The sequence below is a fragment of the Eptatretus burgeri genome, chromosome 6 (assembly GCF_056783735.1).
Source record: "Eptatretus burgeri isolate ZD-2024b chromosome 6, Ebu_testis_v1, whole genome shotgun sequence".
Lineage (NCBI taxonomy): Eukaryota > Metazoa > Chordata > Myxini > Myxiniformes > Myxinidae > Eptatretus > Eptatretus burgeri.
The window spans coordinates 104,163,293-104,184,116 of record NC_140966.1 but is presented as its reverse complement, the minus strand read 5'-3'; the positions used below and the strand labels follow the sequence as shown (position 1 = coordinate 104,184,116).

Here is a 20,824-nt window from a genome sequence, read left to right as displayed (position 1 = left end):
TTGGTGGTTGAATTCGGTGACCTGATCTGCAAATTGAGTCAAATCGGATGAAAATTGAGGATTTTAGAAATCCCACCTTAGTTGTTGACCTTTGGCCGAAGTTGACCTCAAAAAAATAATTGGTGCTTGAATTCAATGACGTGAAATGAAAATCCTGTTCAAATTTCGAGTCAAATCGGATGAAAATTGAGGATTTTAGAAATCCCACCTTAGTTGTTGACCTTCGGCCGAAGATGACCTCAAAAACATAATTAGTGCTTGAATTCAATGACGTGAAATGAAAATCCTGCTCAAATTTCGAGTCAAATCGGATGAAAATCGAGGATTTTAGAAATCCCACCTAAGTTGTTGACCCTTCCGCCGAAGTTGACCTCAAAAAAATAATTGGTGCTTGAATTCAGTGACGTGAAATAAAAATCAATCGGATGAAAATTGAGGATTTTAGAAACCCCACCTTAGTTGTTGATCTTCGGCCGAAGTTGACCTCAAAAAATAATTGGTGGTTGAATTTGGTGACCTGATCTGCAAATCCTGTTCAAATTGAGTCAAATCGGATGAAAATTGAGGATTTTAGAAATCCCACCTTTGTTGTTGACCTTCGGCCGAAGTTGACCTCAAAAAATAATTGGTGGTTGAATTTGGTGACCTGATCTGCAAATCCTGTTCAAATTGAGTCAAATCGGATGAAAATTGAGGATTTTAGAAATCCCACCTTAGTTGTTGACCTTCGGCCTAAGTTGACCTCAAAAAAATAATTGGTGCTTGAATTCAATGACGTGAAATGAAAATCCTGTTCAAATTTCGAGTCAATCGGATGAAAATTGAGGATTTTAGAAATCCCACCTAAGTTGTTGACCCTTCCGCCGAAGTTGACCTCAAAAAAATAAATGGTGCTTGAATTCAGTGACGTGAAATAAAAATCAATCGGATGAAAATTGAGGATTTTAGAAATCCCACCTTAGTTGTTGACCTTCGGCCTAAGTTGACCTCAAAAAAATAATTGGTGGATGAATTCGGTGACCTGATCTGCAAATCCTCTTCAAATTGAGTCAAATCGGATGAAAATTGAGGATTTTAGAAATCCCACCTTAGTTGTTGACCTTTGGCTGAAGTTGCCTCAAAAAAATAATTGGTGCTTGAATTCAGTGACGTGAAATGAAAATACTGTTCAAATTTCGAGTCAATCGGATGCAAATTGAAGATTTTAGAAATCCCACCTTAGTTGTTGACCTTCGGCCTCAGTTGACCTCAAAAAAAATAATTGGTGGATGAATTTGGTGACCTGATCTGCAGATCCTCTTCAAATTGAGTCAAATCGGATGAAAATTGAGGATTTTAGAAATCCCACCTTAGTTGTTGACCTTCGGCCGAAGTTGACCTCAAAAAAATAATTGGTGGTTGAATTCGGTGACCTGATCTGCAAATCCTCTTCAAATTGAGGCAAATCCGATGAAAATTGAAGATTTTAGAAATCCCACCTTAGTTGTTGACCTTCGGCCGAAGTTGACCTCAAAAAACAATTGGTGGTTCAATTTGGTGACCTGATCTGCAAATCCTGTTCAAATTTCGAGTCAAATCGGATGAAAATTGAGGATTTTAGAAATTCCACCTTAGTTGTTGACCTTTGGCCGAAGTTGACCTCAAACAAATAATTGGTGCTTGAATTCAGTGATGTGAAATGAAAATCCTGTTCAAATTTGAGTCAATCGGATGAAAATTGAAGATTTTAGAAATCCCACCTTAGTTGTTGACCTTCGGTCTAAGTTGACCTCAAAAAAATAATTGGTGCTTGAATTCAGTGACGTGAAATGTAAATCAATCGGATGAAAACTGAGGATTTTAGAAATCCCATCTTAGTTGTTGACCTTCGGCCTAAGTTGACCTCAAAAAAATAATTGGTGGATGAATTCGGTGAACTGATCTGTAAATCCTCTTCAAATTGAGTCAAATCGGATGAAAATTGAGGATTTTAGAAATCCCACCTTAGTTGTTGACCTTTGGCCGAAGTTGACCTGAAACAAATAATTGGTGCTTGAATTCAGTGATGTGAAATGAAAATCCTATTCAAATTGAGTCAATCGGATGAAAACTGAGGATTTTAGAAATCCCATCTTAGTTGTTGACCTTCGGCCGAAGTTGACCTCAAAAAATAATTGGTGGTTGAATTCGGTGACCTGATCTGAAAATCCTGTTCAAATTTCGAGTCAAATCGGATGAAAATTGAGGATTTTAGAAATCCCACCTTAGTTGTTGACCTTCAGCCTAAGTTGACCTCAAAAAAATAATTGGCGGTTGAATTCGGTGACCTGATCTGCAAATTTCAAGTCAAATCGGATGAAAATTGAGGATTTTAGAAATCCCACCTTAGTTGTTGACCTTCGGCCGAAGATGACCTCAAAAACATAATTAGTGCTTGAATTCAATGACGTGAAATGAAAATCCTGCTCAAATTTCGAGTCAAATCGGATGAAAATCGAGGATTTTAGAAATCCCACCTAAGTTGTTGACCCTTCCGCCGAAGTTGACCTCAAAAAAATAATTGGTGCTTGAATTCAGTGACGTGAAATAAAAATCAATCGGATGAAAATTGAGGATTTTAGAAATCCCACCTTAGTTGTTGATCTTCGGCCTAAGTTGACCTCAAAAAAATAATTGGTGGTTGAATTTGGTGACCTGATCTGCAAACCCTCTTGAAATTGAGTCAAATCGGATGAAAATTGAGGATTTTAGAAATCCCACCTTTGTTGTTGACCTTCGGCCGAAGTTGACCTCAAAAAATAATTGGTGGTTGAATTTGGTGACCTGATCTGCAAATCCTGCTCAAATCGAGTCAAATCGGATGAAAATTGAGGATTTTAGAAATCCCACCTTAGTTGTTGACCTTCGGCCGAAGTTGACCTCAAAAAAATAATTGGTGCTTGAATTCAGTGATGTGAAATGAAAATCAATCGGATGAAAATTGAGGATTTTAGAAATCCCGCCTTAGTTGTTGACCTTCGGCCGAAGTTGACCTCAAAAAATAATTGGTGGTTGAATTCGGTGACCTGATCTGCAAATCCTGTTCAAATTTCGAGTCAAATCAGATGAAAATTGAGGATTTTAGAAATCCCACCTTAGTTGTTGACCTTCAGCCTAAGTTGACCTCAAAAAAATAATTGGCGGTTGAATTCGGTGACCTGATCTGCAAATTGAGTCAGATCGGATGAAAATTGAGGATTTTAGAAATCCCACCTTAGTTGTTGACCTTCAGCCTAAGTTGACCTCAAAAAAATAATTGGTGGTTGAATTCGGTGACCTGATCTGCAAATCCTCTTCAAATTTCGAGTCAAATCGGATGAAAATTGAGGATTTTAGAAATCCCACCTTCGTTGTTGACCTTCGGCCGAAGTTGACCTCAAAAAAATAATTGGTGCTTGAATTCGGTGATGTGAAATGAAAATCAATCGGATGAAAATTGAAGATTTTAGAAATCCCACCTTAGTTGTTAACCTTCGGCCGAAGTTGACCTCAAAAAATAATTGGTGGTTGAATTCGGTGACCTGATCTGCAAATCCTCTTCAAATTGAGTCAAATCAGATGAAAATTGAGGATTTTAAAAATCCCACTTTAGTTGTTGACCTTCAGCCTAAGTTGACCTCAAAAAAATAATTGGCGATTGAATTCGGTGACCTGATCTGTAAATCCTCTTCAAATTGAGTCAAATCGGATAAAAATTGAGGATTTTATAAATCCCACCTTAGTTGTTGACCTTCGGCCAAAGTTGACCTCAAAAAAATAATTGGTGGTTGAATTTGGTGACCTGATCTGCAAATCCTCTTCAAATTTCGAGTCAAACCGGATGAAAATTGAGGATTTTAGAAATCCCACCTTAGTTGTTAACCTCAAAAAAATAATTGGTGCTTGAATTCAGTGACGTGAAATGAAAATCAATTGGATGAAAATTGAGGATTTTTGAAATTTGATAAATTTGTTGACTTATAGCCTATGTCGACCTCAAAAACAATTGGCTTCTTGTTTATGACAAACTCTGCCATGGCGTGAAGATTCGTGAAGATCGGTTTTAAATTGTGACCTGCAGGCGATTGACAAACACAATAACAGAATCGACTGACCAATGTGCTTGAAAAAACAATCCTCGATTTTGTAAGTAACAAACAGATAGAAAGGGGCGAAAACATAACCTCCTTCACCTTTGGTGGTGGACGTAACAACAATAATTAAATAAATCAACTCAACCCAAGTCAAAGCAACAACAGATACATAAACGTGTACAGATACACACACACAGACAGACAGACAGACAGACAGGACAGACAGACAGGACAGACAGACAGACAGACAGACAGACAGACAGACAGACAGACAGACAGACAGACAGACAGACAGACAGACAGACAGAGAGAGAGAGAGAGAGAGATCAAGACAAGTCGACGTACCTTAAACATTTCCTTGCCAAATAAGTGATCCCAAACTTGCCGTTGCACATCCCAATTCACCAAATAGCCCTGAAAGATAAGAAAATTAACAAGGGTGGGCTCTCGCTCCATCGGCGCATGCAAGCAACGTCCGTCGTCGAAATCACACGGGTCAGTTACATCAGGAGCACCTCAACAACAATACGGTCGAACGTTCTTCCGGCATTTTTAACCTTTTCATCAACTTACCTGTGCAAGCTTCACATTCATACCTTTTGAAACGGAAGGATGTAGTATAGACCCGACGGGTCTTTAACCTCGTCCACCTGGCTTGCCGTGAACGTTTTCAGTCTGGCCGTTTTGGAACGGAACTGGCAGTTGGGAATGATACTGTGAAGACAAAAAGAAAAGAGCAGTTGTCTTTGTTGTTGGAAGTCCAAACACCACAATGGTCTTCGAGCTGGAGAGTACTTTGAGGATTACAAAACAGAATTTGCCAAATAAAAATATACTGCTTTCTTTTTATCCCCCATTTACCCACAGAAGAGTTTTTTTTTTGTATACCTTGTCGAGGCTTGTGTGAGAGCTAACACACAACGCACAGCAAGGGGGGCATGAGACGAGGGGGGAGGGAGTGGGAGGGACAAAACAGCGAGGAACAGAGACATTAGGAGATCTGTGGAAGGGAGAGGGATGGGGGCGGGGAACACGGGATATACAAGATGGACATTACAGGGACTTTCAGGAAGGAAAGCAGGGAATTTGAAGGAGGTGGGTTTGGGGTGGATTAACGGGGGTAGAAAATATCGAGGATTTGGATGGGGGATGATAAGAGGTGGTGGTGAACAGCTGTTTTCAAGGCCTGGAGGGAAGAATGCGATTGAACAGAGTGAGGGAGTTTATTCCAAAGGCAGGAAAAAAGAGGAATAAAAGAGTGAAGGTGAGCAGTGGTTCGTGATTTTGGTACTTTTACCAGAAAAGGGGTTGTTGGCGGACCTTGAGCGCCCTGCAGAAATATGGTGGGGACATATTGCAGACAGCAGGGGAGGGGGGAGGGGGGCGAGGGTGGAAAGGAGACGGTAGAAGACAGAAAGACCACCAACCTACCTGCGGTGAGAGAGTGAGAGGCTCAAAGATTCAGCCTCATTGCGGAACATGCCAATGATCCGAAATGCCTTGGTTTACACAGTGTGAAGCCGAGAAAGGTGGGAGGCAGGAGCACCAGCCCAGAGGGGAGAGCAGTACTCCATCAGGCTGCGGCCAAAAGCTTTGTAAGTGGTCAGGAGCTCAGGTGAGTCGGGCAAGGACTTTGCACGATGGAGGATTCCCAGTCGGCAACTGGCTTTGGAAGTGAGGTTTGAAATGTGACTTTCCCAGGAAAGGTCATGGCAGATCGAGACACCCAGAAGCTTGAAGGAAAGGACTTCTTCCAGAGGATTCTTGCGAAAGTGGATGGGGGGGGGGGGTTCCAAACGGTCCTTTCAGAGAGACATAGTGAGAGTGTGAGATTTGTCCGGATCGAAAGACATGTTCCACGTGTTGGACCAGTTTGTGATTTTATCCAGATCTGCAGTGAGCGAAGAAGCTGCTGCTTGCCGGTCTGAAGGATGACAGATGGTACGGCAGAGGGTGGAGTCATCAGCAATGGGATATAGAGGATTTTCCAGAGAGTCAGAGAGATCATTGATGAAAACCAGAAAAAGAACAGGGCCCAGAACGCTACCTTGAGGAACTCCAGCCTGCACAGGAAGAGGGGATGAAAGAACTCCATTTAGGGCCACACGTTGACTGCGACAGGAGAGGAAGTCTGCGAGCCATGAGAGGAGATGGCCTTGAATACCATGGGAAGAGAGTTTGGTGAGTAGGGCAGGGTGCCAGACTGTGTCAAAAGCACGTGATATGTCCAGGGATACGGCTCGGATTTCATGTCGCGCATTGAGGACCTCCATCCATTGATGGGAGAGCAGAAGCAGCATATCCAGGGTGGAGTGAGCTGGTCTGAAACCAAATTGATGATTGGAAATCAAGCCATTGGAGAAGAGGAAGGATTTAATTCCTGAAGCGATGATGGATTCCATAACCTTGCTGATGATTGGGAGAAGGCTGATTGGTCTGCAGTTTCAGGGATCTATTGTTGGCTGCTCTTACAGCACTCTTATTGTGGACATTTCCATCTGTCTGTCTGTCTGTCCGCGAAACTTTGGTCAAGCCTAGGGACTAAACCACTCAACCGATTCCAATGAAATTCGGTAGGTTGGACCAATATTTCTGGGAATCGTGTGCTTTCGAATATGGGACCCCGGGCCCGAGCAACGACCCCTTAAAGTGGTCAAAAAATCGAAAGAAAAAAAAAATTGAACAATCGAAGCTGAGAGTTCTGTGTGCAATCTATCTGGCTCCCTTCATGCCAATTTGCAGCCGCAACAAAAAATATTTGTAGGAGGAGATAGGTTTTGGGCGAGTACACGTCGAACATTTCAGAAACGGTTAATCGCGAATATCTCTAAGAGAAAGAGTGTGATTTTGATGAAACTTGGGTGAAATGTGTACAATGTGGCGAGCATGTACACAAAAATGAATGGTTGCTATGCACACCTCCGTTGCTTAGCAACAGCTAAAATACTTTATCGTACATCGTACACTTATTGTGGACTGTACAAAACAATCAATACCTCTGAGGGGCCTGTTTTTTTTTTTTGTGCCCAAGGAGAATGTCTTACAGCATCATGTAAAAAAATAAAATCTTTAGCGAATAGATAAATGGAATTACCAGGGCTGCCATTTGTTAGAGTCTCTTTAGAAGCATGCCTGAAATTCCACAAGGCGGTTTCTGGGCGCAAACCAAGAGGGCTGCGATAATCATATTTATTGTGCTAAATTGATTGATAGCATGTACATGAATATCGGCGAGTCGCGTCGGCCAGCTTTCCGTCTAGAGGGAGCAGCCATGTCGCCTACCGGCTTGTTGCACCTTTTTTGTGCAGGGCAGTAATGTTTGCTGATTTCCAAGCAGATGGCAGATGACCTTGAGCAAATGAGAAGGTGACTAGAACAGAGAGAGGGTGAGCAAGAGCAGAGGAGCAGGTTTTTAGGACACGTGGGCTGATGCCGTCTGGACCGGTTGCAGAATCCGAGTCGAGGTTTAGCAGCAAGCTCTCCACTTTGTCACTTTCATGTTATTTTCCATAATAAATGCTTTTGATTTATATTACTAAGCTTACTGATAGCATTGATGCAGTATTTCATTCAGGTTGTCATTTATGGACAATTTTGGGTTTTTGACCCTTCGAATGACAGTCATCGATGAGCTGACAGTCATTTTAAACAATGGTTCACATAGCATTATGAAACGATGGTACAAGCTATAAAACCCCGAAACTACAATGTTTTTGTCCTGGACCAATCATTAGAGCTGACTTTGCTGTTGTTCGAGCTGAAAACTTGCGTGTCAGCCTGACCAAATCAAAAAATCCTCCCCTAATTTGAAAATGATGACATTTTGTGATGACCGATCCTTTTTATAAACTTTTTTTTTTGCAAAATGTTCAGTGAATCTTGGATTTTTTTTTATGCTGCAACAACTTCATTGTGCATGAAAATCGATTTTTTTTTTCACGACTTCTGAAACAATTGGGCGCACACTTCGCTGCTTTGACCCTAACGACAAATCAGTTGATAAAAAAAAAAAATAATGGCTACCATCGAGTACAGGGTTTAGGAATTCGAAAACAAGACGTTGGTCTCCAAACCTCGAAGACTTCTTGCAACGGTCTCAATGAATCACACCTTACCGTGGGGTCGGTCAGGAAAGTTTTTGGCCAAAGGGTTTTGCCTCACAAAACAATGATAGAGTGTGAGCTTTGACGGGAACTTACAATTTGTACAGGGTGCCGGCGATAAATCACCTGCTCTTCGTGAAGGACACCGTGGGATCTTCAATGTCGACAAACCAATGCTAACCAGCCTCGCGGCCATCTGCCTGATTGTGATGGAACACCCTGCCTTTGAAGTACCAATCCGACACTTTATAGTCGGTGGAGCCGGGAATCAAACCCAGACCAGACACCTGTGTACCAGCCTGTCAGAACTTCCCTCCCACATCGAAACATGAATAACTGGAACGGCACTCGGTCGAGCGCGTCCCTCCGCCACGCAATGCCTCATCCACAGCAACATATCGGGCGCTATACATTTTTGAAATATCATGCTATGCAGGACTGTATCATTTTTGGCCCTATTTCTCAATGGTGAAGAATCACTTCAAAAATTAAATAATTCTTCTATCCAGATCTGGATCTAAACCAAAATCGAATCGATTTGTTCTCGCCACACACCCAACGTGTCCACCACTTTTTGAGATATCGTGCTATATATCGTTTTTAAGCTTGGTGTTGGCTGAATGGTGACGGGTGGTGGGCTTGAGATCTGAGGATCCCGAGTTCAAATCTCACTCGGCTGTTGAATTAATACCAGGTGGGGTTGACTCTGCCTGTCGTCCTTCCGAGGTCGGCAAAATGAGTGCCGGCATGATGGCATACTGCGTCGGAGTGGCGACCCGTCCAGGATTGTGCCCAATAGCCAAGGAGACTGTTTAGGCAGCACCAACGCTCTGTGCGGAGAATGGTCCCAATGGATGGATGGATGAATATCGTTTTTGAGCACAATCTCTCAACGGTGAAGAATCACTTTAAAAATTCTAGTACAGTCGTCAGACCAAATCCGGATCTTCACCAAAATCTAATCAGTTCGTCCTCGTCACACACTGAACCTGTACACAGAATTTCATCTGGATCCAGACAACTTTTTGAGATATCCTGCACACAAACGGACAGAAAGGGATGAAAACATAACCTCTTTCATCTTATGTGGTGGAGGTAGAAAGAAAGAAAATGAAAGAGTGGTTTCGGTACTTTAAAGTTAAACCCAAACAGAGTGTTGGCCACCAGTTGGAAAAAGAAAGTGAAAGGCTGCATTCGGGCCGATCTACTTATTACCTCCACCACCAAAGGTGAAGGAGGTGACGTTTCCACCCCTCTACGTCTGTCTGTGTGCAGGATATCTCAAAAAGTTGTGAACAGATTCGGATGAATCTTTTGTGAACACGTCGACTCGATTTTGGAGAAGATCCAAATCCGGATCTGGATAGGATATTTATTTAATTCTTAAAAAGTGATTCTTCACCGTTGAGAGGGACAAAAACGATATAGGACTGTATGGCATGATATTTCAGAAATATATTGGACCCGACATGTTCTCGTGGATCAGGCGGTATGCGCTCCACCGAGTGCCCGTTTAGTTATATACTGTATGCACCATGGGATGGAGCATTTAAAGAGAGGTGTGGGTCATGGGGGGAAGGGCCAAATTCCCCCCCCCCCTATTTAAATCTCCCCCACTTCCCCTCATGCCACCTTCCCCTCCCACTTACACTGCCTTACCTTCCCCTCCCCTCCCACCGCCCCCCCCCAGGCTATCCTCCTCCCAAGCTGGCTCCACACCCATACATCTCTCTAGAGGTCGAGGAGAGGAAGGTGTGTCAAAAATTATGCGAATTGGACAAATGAAAACTTTTTTTTTAGCAGTCACAACTGCTGCTAGCATCAATTCCGCAACTCGTCTCAGGTTAAGAAGTTCTGGAGCTTATCATACAATGTGGAAATTAAATAAAAGCACGAACAGTGGCACGGCATTTTTCACCGATTCAAGGAAAATGTCCTTCCTTCCTCCTCTTCCCTCATGCTTACCTCCTCCCTCCATCGTAATATTACCATCAGCGAAGCTACGGGTTGTATTTGCCAGTGCATAATGGAGACCATTATGACGATTCTCACAAACAATGACACAATGGAAGACAAATCTACAAGACGGTGCAACATCGTACACAAGGAAATCAAAGGCCTTTCCACGGATTGCTTCGACTCCACAACCCTCACCCTCCGGTCTGGACCTTCTTCGAGCCGAGAGTCTTGAACTTCATTCGCTTTGCTCTTTGAAGGACGTTCTTCGTGGACATCTTGCCGACCGACGCTGATCACACACGCTGCAGTGCATGATGTGAATACATCTTGGATTTTCACAACCCAACCATGGCGGCGGAGCGCCTTGTAACACGCTGGTGTCAGTGGAGAGAGTAAAATACAAAAGAACATGTTTGTGTATCAAAGGCTGCAGGTTCCTGAAAAATAGTTAATTAAAAGGTAATTGCTGAAAAAAAAAACATATATATATATATTGTTACGGTTGTGGAAATTCACAGAGCACCATATAGGTCCTGAGATCAGTTATGTCCATAAGTCTGTGTTCAGATAGATTTCCCCACCGATGTCTAAGGGTTTTATTCGTGTGCCGGGCTGTGATCTTTGAGGTAGCCGGTTTTCTTTTGCTATCGTTATTTGGGACCAACCCCATTTCAACCACCACAACCACCTTCTCCACAATCGCCAACATCCCCATAGACAATGTACAACCACCTTCTCCACAGCCGCCTTCACAACAACCACCTTCTCCACAACCGCCTTCACACAACCACCTTCTCTACAACACCAACGAACAACTACATTCTCCACAGCCGCCTTCACAACAAACAACCACCTTCTCCACAATGCCAACCACAGCCACCATCTCCTAAACCACATCTCCTCGGATAACCAACAACGAACACCAACACCTCACCTTCAACCCTGCAAACGCCGCCATCTTTGGTCTGGGTTTGGGTGGTGTTAAGATCAAGGTTCAAGTCCAGTGGAGGGCAGTGGAGGTCTGGGTTCGCCGAGGAGACGGGAGCTGGGAGCGCAGCCAAGCCTGCCGTGCAGAACTGCGCGTTCGTGTGCGGGACGTGAGGAGAGCCGGAGAGAGGTCGCCAGCCAGCACCGAACGGTCAAGGTGATCGGGCTTCGGGACAGTCCGAGCGGTGCTGAGGGACGGACGAGCTCTTAAAGAGAGCATCAACTCTAAGAGAGCAAAAGACCCGTTCGTTCCTCTGAGGCGTTGCCGGCTGGGCCCGAATCAGCAGGCCGCCCGAGGAGGCCTGGGCCGAACCGCGGTCACGCCAGCTGCCGTGAGGACGGGATGTCGAGGGTCGCCCCAGCGAGGCACCATGAAGGTGAAGGTAACCAGCCCGACCTCTCGGAGCTTCTGCGGTCATCACAGCTCCGTGCTCATAAAGACCCAAGAGGTCCAGTCTACCCCTCGTCTTTCCTGGGGTTTTTCCTTGTTTCTTTGCATGAACGTTGTGGCGCCATGTCCGTAGGTAGAACTGTATAAGTGTACGTAATTAATAGAATGGTGGTAGTTCTTCTTCTTGCTCACGTCTTGTCCCTACCCCCATTCATTCAGGTCAGGTATGGGAGCATGTGTCAGAACAGCACGTCGCTGCGTCCACTTTCCGCCGGTACTCCAGGGGCCTCCGTCTGGCCATCCCCCAGGCAGATGCCAAGCCCATCCCCATCTCCTTGAGATGATGGTCAACCTGCTGCAACCACGAGGCACGTGGTCGGCCCACTGGCCTCCTCCACTCATGAGAATCCCTCGCTGAGAGAATCTGGTGAGCAGGATCAGCGTCAGGAAAACGAGCCACATGTCCATACAGCCACAACTGATGCTCACGGACTATGCAGGTAACAAATCTCATCCGAGTCTCTCTCAGCAACCGCTCGTTGGACACAAAATCCGACCAGCGATAGCCAAGGATTCTCCGAAGAGACCTGGTACCAAAGGAATTAAGTCTCCGTCTCAGATCCTTGGTCAGAGTCCAAGTCTCGCATCCATAGAGCAAGACTGGAAGTACCAAGGACCTGAAGACTCGGACTTTCGTCCTCCCACACAGGTACCGGTAGCGCCACACCCCATGATCCAGTGAATCCATGACTCCCCAGGCCCGACCCAGACGACTATTGACCTCTGACTCGCAGCCAGCAGAGACATGAATATCACTGCCAAGGTAAGTGAATCTCTCCACGACCTCAACATCCTCACCACAAACAGACACAGACAGGACAGCAGCATCCAAGATGTCACCGAAAGCCTGGATCTTAGTTTTGACCCAAGAAACCCGTAATCCCAACGGCTCAGACTCCTCATTCAGCACCTCGAGGGCCCCCAAGAGGATGTCTAAAGTCTCCGCAAAGATGACTGCATCATCTGCAAAATCAAGGTCCGAGATCTTGACATTCCCAAACGATGCACCGCAACTTGATCTCTCCGACATCCTCCCTAAAATCCAGTCCACACAAGTGCTGAAAAGTGTGGGGGCAAGTACACATCCCTGACGAACTCCAGTAACAACTGGAAATAAGTCAGAGATGGTACCACCACACTTCACAGCACTCTCAGTACCAGAGTAGAGTTCAGACATCAGATCGATCAGTTTTGGTGGCACCCCACGAAGACCAAGAATCCTCCAGAGGACATCCCGATTCACTGAATCGAACACTTTACAGAGATCAACATAGGCTGCAAGCAGCCCCTGCCGAAACTCTCGTCTGCGTTCAGTGAGGACACGAAGTGCAAGGATACGGTCAATCGTTGACCTCTTTGGTGTAAAGCCTGACTGCTCTGGACGCTGGTGCTCAAGCAGATGGTGGCGAACCCTATCAAGAATTATCCGAGCAAAGACCTTGCCCGGCACTGAGAGCAGCGTCACCCCTCGGTAGTTGTTGCAGTCTTGGCGATCACCCTTCCCTTTCCAGAGAGGGACAACAAGGCCCCTCTTCCAGTCAGTTGGGATGATGCCTGTGTTCCAGGCAGAGCACAAAACTGCATGCAACGACACGAGTGCAGCATTTCCACCAGCCTTGAGAAGTTCAGCATGGATGCCACAGATCCCTGGAGCTTTGCCCCGTTTCAACTGGTTCACCGCAGCCCGTGTTTCCACAAGCGAAGGTGGACCAGAGTTGATTCGAGGGTCAGCAACAGGGATTGTAACACCCTTGACGTCCAACTCGACAGTTGGGGGATCAGCCTGGAACAACCGCTCAAAGTAGCCGGCCCAGCGGGCCTTCACTTCAGACTCCTCTTTCAAGAGCCTACCACTCTCTGCTCGAACTGCAGTGCTCCGAGGGATGGGCTTGGATGAACGTAACGCGCGAATTCCCCTGTAAGCGGGACGAGAATCACCTGTCCACAGGGGATGCTCTACCCCTTCACAGATTCCTCGCACATAGGCCTCCTTGTCCACCCTCAGTGCACATGCAGTTTTACGCCTCAGCTCCCTGAACAGCTCAGCTCTGCCATTCAGCCTGGCCCTGCGACTCTGGTCAATGGTATCCAGTGTCCCTTGAGAGACAAAATTCTTCTTTGCCCTGCGGTGAGCTCCAAGGCATCCACTGGCAACATCAAGGACGGTGGTCTTGAAGGCGCTCCACAACTCTTCAGGACCCCCCAAAGCACCCAGACCCCCCCAAGTGTCCACTCAGCCTGTTCGCAAACTCCTCAGCTCCACTCTCATCCCTGAGCTTGGCAACATCTAGCCTCGGCTGGGATGGTACCATTCTCCAGGATTTAAGGTTCAGCTTTAGAGTTGCTACAACAAGCCTGTGGTCAGTATTGAGGAACTGAGCACTCCGGTAGACCCTGCAGTTCTGGATCATCCTCCAATGACCATCAATGAGGACATGGTCAATCTCCTTTGCCACACCGCCAGCGTTGGAATACCAAGTCCAGCGATGAGCTTGTGGGCGCTGAAACCATGAACCAGCCACCCTAAGTCCATGACTTCTTGCAAAGTCAAGGAACTTAGTGCCATTCTGGTTCATAGTTCCTGACCCATGGGGACCAACACACACCTCATAACCGTCCCTATCAGTTCCAGTCGATGCATTGAAATCCCCCAAGACTAGAAGTGTATCTCGTCTGGGGCACTGATCAACCACAGACTCGAGTGTGGCGTAGAATGCATCCTTCACGGTGAGATCACTCGCCTCAGTCGGAGCATAAACAGAGACCAGGGAAATGACATCTAAGGAGTGGCGAATCCTTAATCTCATAATACGCTCGTTGACCGGTGTTACCTCAATTATCATTGGGGTCAGCTTATTGGACACAGCTACAGCAACTCCTTGGGTATGGTAACCATCAGAGCGACCAGACCAATAGTAGGTGTAACCACCCACCATTATCTCGCCGCAATCCGGTCTCCGAACCTCAGAGAGAGCTGCAATCCCAATGTCCAAACGCTTGAGCTCAGATGATAACAGAGACAGGTGATCATCCTCTCTTAGGGATAGGACATTCCAGGCACCCACCCGAAGGGACAGCCTCAGGTTAACCCAAGGAGACCGCCGTCTGGTGGACGACATCTCAGCACCACTCCGACACACTCTCCCGCAATCTGACCCAGGGATGTTACCCCATGGTTTCCCTCCTATCAAAGATTGGGGGTCCCGAAGGCTTTGCCCCAATCCTGTCATCCGGTGAGCTGCCCTGCGAAGGGAAGCTGCGCAGGAGGTACTCCCACGGAGTGGGTTTTCAGATTTTTTTGCGTTTTGCGGAATGAAGGGTTTTACGGTAGCCGGAGTGCAAATCCTGTCACCAACCTCCTAATAAGAAGTGACCCAACTGCAGGAGGACGTCCGCAGACACAGTTGGGCACTAGATATGGATGGCCGTTGGCTCACAAGGAGCTCCTCCGCCCTTTGGCAGGTTTTGTTTTTAATCCTGCTGGGTGTCCATATCCAAACACCCCCCTCACCAGAAAACCTGGTGGGGGAGACGGTTTAGTCGCCGCCAACCCGACCATGGAACAGGTTAGTACAGGTTTACATGGTACCTGTAGCAGGTCACAGATCGAACCTGACCTGACATAAGGTCACCTGACCTGACCATTCATTGCATGCTTGTATATCCCTGCATTGCTGCAATGACCGTATATGTGTGCAAATAAATGTGCTTGTGTGAATGTTAACCCGTTTGTCGCGTCCTTTTCCTTCATTGAACTGCCTTATTGAGTTCGGAGTAATAGCCGATAAAGTGATCTGGTCCCACGGGGCTTCACGATAATACTCCACTCGGTTATCCCAAAACGAAGCAAGCTGCTTAAGCGGCTCGTTTCAAGCGGGCCCCGTTGAGGTACAGTCTCTCCATAGTCTGCCCGCGCGATTAATCAGGTAAATCGACAATTCGGCGATTGACCCTGTAGCGCGGGTAGAGTGTTGACTAGGCTGTAGTGTGCTTTAAAAAATACACCTGTAGCTGGTTTCCGGCGTTTGATCCAGAAGGCTGCAACTGGATTGCTCGTCCGGTGGGCGTACGGCCGCGATTCGGCTAAAAGCGGCTGTCCGCACGCAGGCGGGCGGAAATCCACAACAATATACACACACACACACACACACACACACACACACACACACACACACACACACACACACACACACACACACACACACACACACACACACACACACACACACACACACACACACACTAGTGCGTGCCTGTACGCGCGTGGCCATACATGCAAAAAAAAAAAATTATGAAAAAACCCCCCAAAAAAACAGCGTCAATTGTGACGTCATATCAAACGAAGAAGTATTGTGACGTCAATCGTGACGTCATAGTACCGTGTCCTGTCATTGGTTTGGTAAATAAATGGCCATAACTTGGGAACCACTTGTCCGATTGATATCAAACCTTGAAAAGGCACATCCTCAGGTCCCCAGCAATATATCTGGCAAGTTTCAATTAGATCGGACCAGTGGTTATCGAGAAACAGCGGACACACACACACACACACACACACACACACACACACACACACACACACACACACACACACCTGGAATTATATATTTGTTTTTGAAGTATACCGGGCGTAGTGGCGTGCGCCTGTAATCCAGCTACTCAGAGGCTTGGGTTGGAGGATCGCTTGAGGACGGGAGCCCTGCACTGTGCTGCGTTATGAGAGGGTGTAGGGCAGCCCAGAATCATGGTGAAACTCAATCCTTATCCCTGTGTCGTAAGAGGCGACCAGGGTTGCGTCAGGAAGGGCATCCGGCGTAAACCCTGTGCCAAATCAGTATGCGGATCATAACGGATGATCCGCTGTGGCGACCCCTCACGGGAGCAGCCGAAAGAAGATATTGTTTTTGAAGTAACAATTGGGAATGACATGAGGGTACGAGCACACAGGCTTACTTAAAATTACTGGTGGCAAATGCAAGACAACCGGCTTAACATAACTCCGCCCACAATGCTTTACCACGCCCCTTTATAAAAGTGGCTCCTCCTCCTTCTCCTCCTCCGCCATTTAATATTCAAAACAACAACAGAACACTCCAATCACCAAATCGTAAGCTTTAAATTCATGGCGTCGCATTGACGAAGGAAAACACGTGCACTTAGTAAATCGTACACCAGATCGAGGGAACAAGCCTCCTTAAAAATAAGACGATTCGAACGTATACACCGCCCAGAACACTGAATAGCAAGGATTCAAGTCAAACAAACACCAGACAATCCCTACACGTGTCTTGCGACTCGTTAACACGGACAGAACCTGTCGAGTGTCGATGACACGTCAAGACAAGCTCTGTACGACTCAACAGACGATAATTATAGAAAACAACCGCAAACCTGACATCGTTGCCAACGTATCCAATCTTGGCGGTGTATGCACCGTTGTCCAACATCAAAACAACCATGACTGAGTCTCACAAGCTCGAAGCTACATGGCAAACAAATAAAATAAACTGAACGCACGAGAACGTGAAAAGGCAAGATATCGCGATATTTCGTCCTTCCTTCTTCTTCTTCTTCTATTGGGTTTTCAGAGCAGTGACGCTCTATATACGCCACCCACTTGATATTTCGTATTCTTCCTTCATCGTTCTATATCTCGTAGTAATTTAAAATATTCCTTGGAAAAATTTCACCAATGAAATGCAAACCCAGCCAGGTAAACATTGTTAAATATCAACATATCGTGATTACAGCGGATAAAGCTCTTTGGTACCTATACACCGCTTTAAATGTCACCTCTTTTTTTTTCTTTTTTCCCAACCAGATGACGGATGATCTTGAGCAAATGAGAGGGTGAATAGAACAGAGAGAGTGTGGGCAAGAGCAGAGGAGCAGGTTTTTAGGACACGTGGGCTGATGAATACCTTAACCAAACCTCAACCAGCCCTCATGCCCGACGTGGATTCCACCCTTCGCCGAATCACACAATGGAAGTACATTATTACCACGGATCTCACCAGCGAATTTTATCACATCCCGCTGTCACAAGAATCCATGAAATGCTGTGACGTCGCAACCCCGTTCTGTGGGGTACGAGTGTATATATATATATATATATATATATATATATATATATATATATATATATATATATATATATATATATATACATATATATATATACATATATATATATACATATATATATATACATATATATATACATATATATACATATATATATATACATATATATATATACATATATATATATACATATATATATATACATATATATATATATACATACATATATATATACAAGATCATCCACAAAACAATTAATGTCGCGTCCTCGGCGATCGCGTTGAAGGAGCAGTTGCCAAATTGGCTGATGACCGACATTGTGGAGGAAACACTCTTGATGAACTCTGTTTAATTGGCGAAGGTAGTGTAGTAGATATAGTAAAACAAGGACAAATGTGTTCAAGAGCCGCGTCCTAAAGGTTTTGTCTTCACCAGAAGAAGAACAAGAAGAGGAAAAAGAAAAAGAAAGGAAAAATATTTAAAAAACAACAACAACTTCCGATATTTCGTCACGTGCCTTGATTGAGCCAATAGCGAGACCCGTCGTGGACGATCGTCGTTCATGACGAGAAAATCGTGTATTTACGAAATTACAAGACATTAAATGGAATAATCTTTAAATAGTAACGTGAACTTTTCGAAACATTAAAGCAAATGTCCGAATATATTTAAAAGTTCATGATAGACGCTTTTAAAGGCACCGTCTATGTGAGGATGTGTACATGTGCTCAGTATTTAAGGAGATCCGGATATTGTATATAAAAGAGCCGAGTCCGAAAGGTAGAACAACAACAAGAAGAACAACAAGAACACCTCTGCCGCCAATACTGCTCGGTTCACTCAAGTGAACCTGATATCCTATTTATTCAATTTGACGTCAACAGTGCTCACAGAGTTATAGTTTGCAACTTTCCCTTTTACTTTTAACTTTTACATACTCAATTCATCCATCATAACTAGATTCCTTGAGAGAGAAATTGATTTTACGTGGGTATATCCACCTGAAGTTCCAAAATCAGCCGCAATTATAGTTTTGGCATGTTGTTTGTTGGAAATCACTTATAACATGTAGAAATGTAAAAAAAAAAAATCTAAATTTTGTTGAAAAAAAAGTTGCAAAATTTTCTTGTTTTTATTTTCTTTTTTTTCTCTAACAATTTTCTGATTTTTTTTTGGTTAGAAATCACTTAAAACATGTAGAAATGCAAAAACAAAAATTCAAATATTTTTTCAAAATGGCCGCCATAGCAGCCACATTGGACTTTGGACCAAGTCCAAAATCGAATGGCATGATCCTTGGACCATACCTAATCCCCCCACCAAGTTTCGTCGAAATCCGTCGAGGAGTTTTTTCCGTAATACTGTTCACAAACAAACAAACAAACAAACAAACAGACAGGGGTGAAAACAGTAACCTCCGTCCATCTTCGATGACAGAGGTTAACAAGAACAACAACAACAACGCCAAGCTCTCTTAGAACCACGTTCGCTATGTGAGACTCAGCTAAAAATCGTGCAAATTACGATACAAGCATCAAATTTGGCATTTCTGATCAAATCTGCCCGATTGGCCATTGGCCAAAGAAATTCCAACATTGGCCGAGATTCCAACACCGGAGGTTGCAAGACTCCACTCAATATCTACATCCCATCATTGAAATGTTTCCCAAACCTGAACCCAGAAGCATCCATCTTGCTGATAATTGGGCGAGATGCTCCTCGGCTGCTTAAGGTCGGATACTCTCAGAATGGACCACCTAATGCACAGACGACAAGCACAGTCATTGTCACAAAAGGAGAAGATGATTCCATTAGCAACACAAGGAAGTCACTGGATGCTGTGTCTCCATGTTGTCACGAAGAAGCTGACACTCGAATATTTGTACACGTCAAGGATGCAGCAACAATTGAAAGCTACGCAGCAGCAGATATACTTAGAACAGCTGAAGCGGTTGGAAGAGGCGACTGTGGCTAAGGCCGGTTTGGAAGCGATGTCTGACGCTCTGTGTTGGGGTGGATTCAGCAACATTTCAGCAACCAAGTTACCTAAACCTGCTGAGAATGTGGGAATGCTCTTGTCCAGGGACGCCACGTCGTTGCCGCCATCCATTCTATATGAAGACTGTATTGAAGGTATTCCACTGGATACCTGGGTACGTGCTGACACTGCTACGTCATTTCAGACAGGTCCCCTTTCACCAGCCGTTAACGCTGCAGCACCAACTTCCATGAAGAACTCGTCGACATTAAACGTGTCCAACAGGAAAGTTCTGTCTGCTCAGTATAACACGATGCCAGCTCCTGGTCTATCGTTCGCAACTCACCGGACAGCAACTATTGCCTTACGCACAGCCATTGTGTCATCCTTCTCCAATGCTACGTGTCACGGCTGCACACCAATCCCCACTGTTTTGACATGCCCCAATATGAGCTCGTGGGTCACTCGGTATCTCACGGTGTATACTAACCTTACGTCGCCGTCCAGTGGGATTACAACCGACAACCAATCATCCGGCAACAACATTACTAGTGGCTTGCCATTCACTCTTGGGTCGAGAAGTCAAGCCATCAATCATGCCAACAGTGATTGATGCCTGCCATGCAGTCATGGGATTTGGATGAAATTTGGTGGGCAGGTTGGGTGTGCCCCTAGTAAGAATTGATTCACTTTTGGTGAAGATCCGAATCCAGATCTGGATACAAGAATTATTTAATTATTTAGCTGATTCTTCACCATTGAGAGATGGGGCGAAAAACGATATTGCATGAAATCTCAAAAAGTTGTGGACGGATTTGGATTAAGCTTGGTGGACATGTTGGGTTTGTGATAATGATAAATTGATTCGATTTTTGTGAAGATCCGGATGCAAGCATTTTTCAAGTGATTCTTCACCACTGAGTGATGGAGCCAAAAACTGTATCGCATGAAATCTCGAAAAGTTGTGGACGAGTTATGACAAAAATAGGTGGAAAAGTTGGTTCGGTGACAAGAACAAGCCAATTCAATTTTTGTTGAAGGTCCAGATTCATATCCGACCTATCGGTGGGATACAAAATGTAAACTGTTCAGCCTGGCGGAGGTACGTGCTCCATGGGGCGCCGTTCCGTTTCGCCAAGTGACATGTCACTCAGTGATTTTTTTCATTTGT

General features: G+C 45.0%; 1 protein-coding gene across 2 annotated transcripts in view; it reads right to left on the bottom strand.

Moving 5' to 3' along the window:
* Positions 1–17,147, bottom strand: part of ACTR6 (actin related protein 6) — a 59,763-nt gene extending 42,616 nt beyond the window's left edge. For both annotated transcript variants that reach the window (XM_085886530.1, XM_085886531.1), the window contains exons 1-3: positions 16,983–17,147; positions 4,688–4,805; positions 4,437–4,505 (exon numbers count right to left, since the gene is read on the bottom strand). In XM_085886530.1, the coding sequence (XP_085742656.1) occupies positions 4,437–4,505; positions 4,688–4,805; positions 16,983–17,050 (255 nt within the window). In that variant the 5' untranslated portion in view covers positions 17,051–17,147. The remainder of the gene's footprint in view (positions 1–4,436; positions 4,506–4,687; positions 4,806–16,982) is intronic.
* Between the last annotated feature and the right edge of the window lie 3,677 nt (positions 17,148–20,824).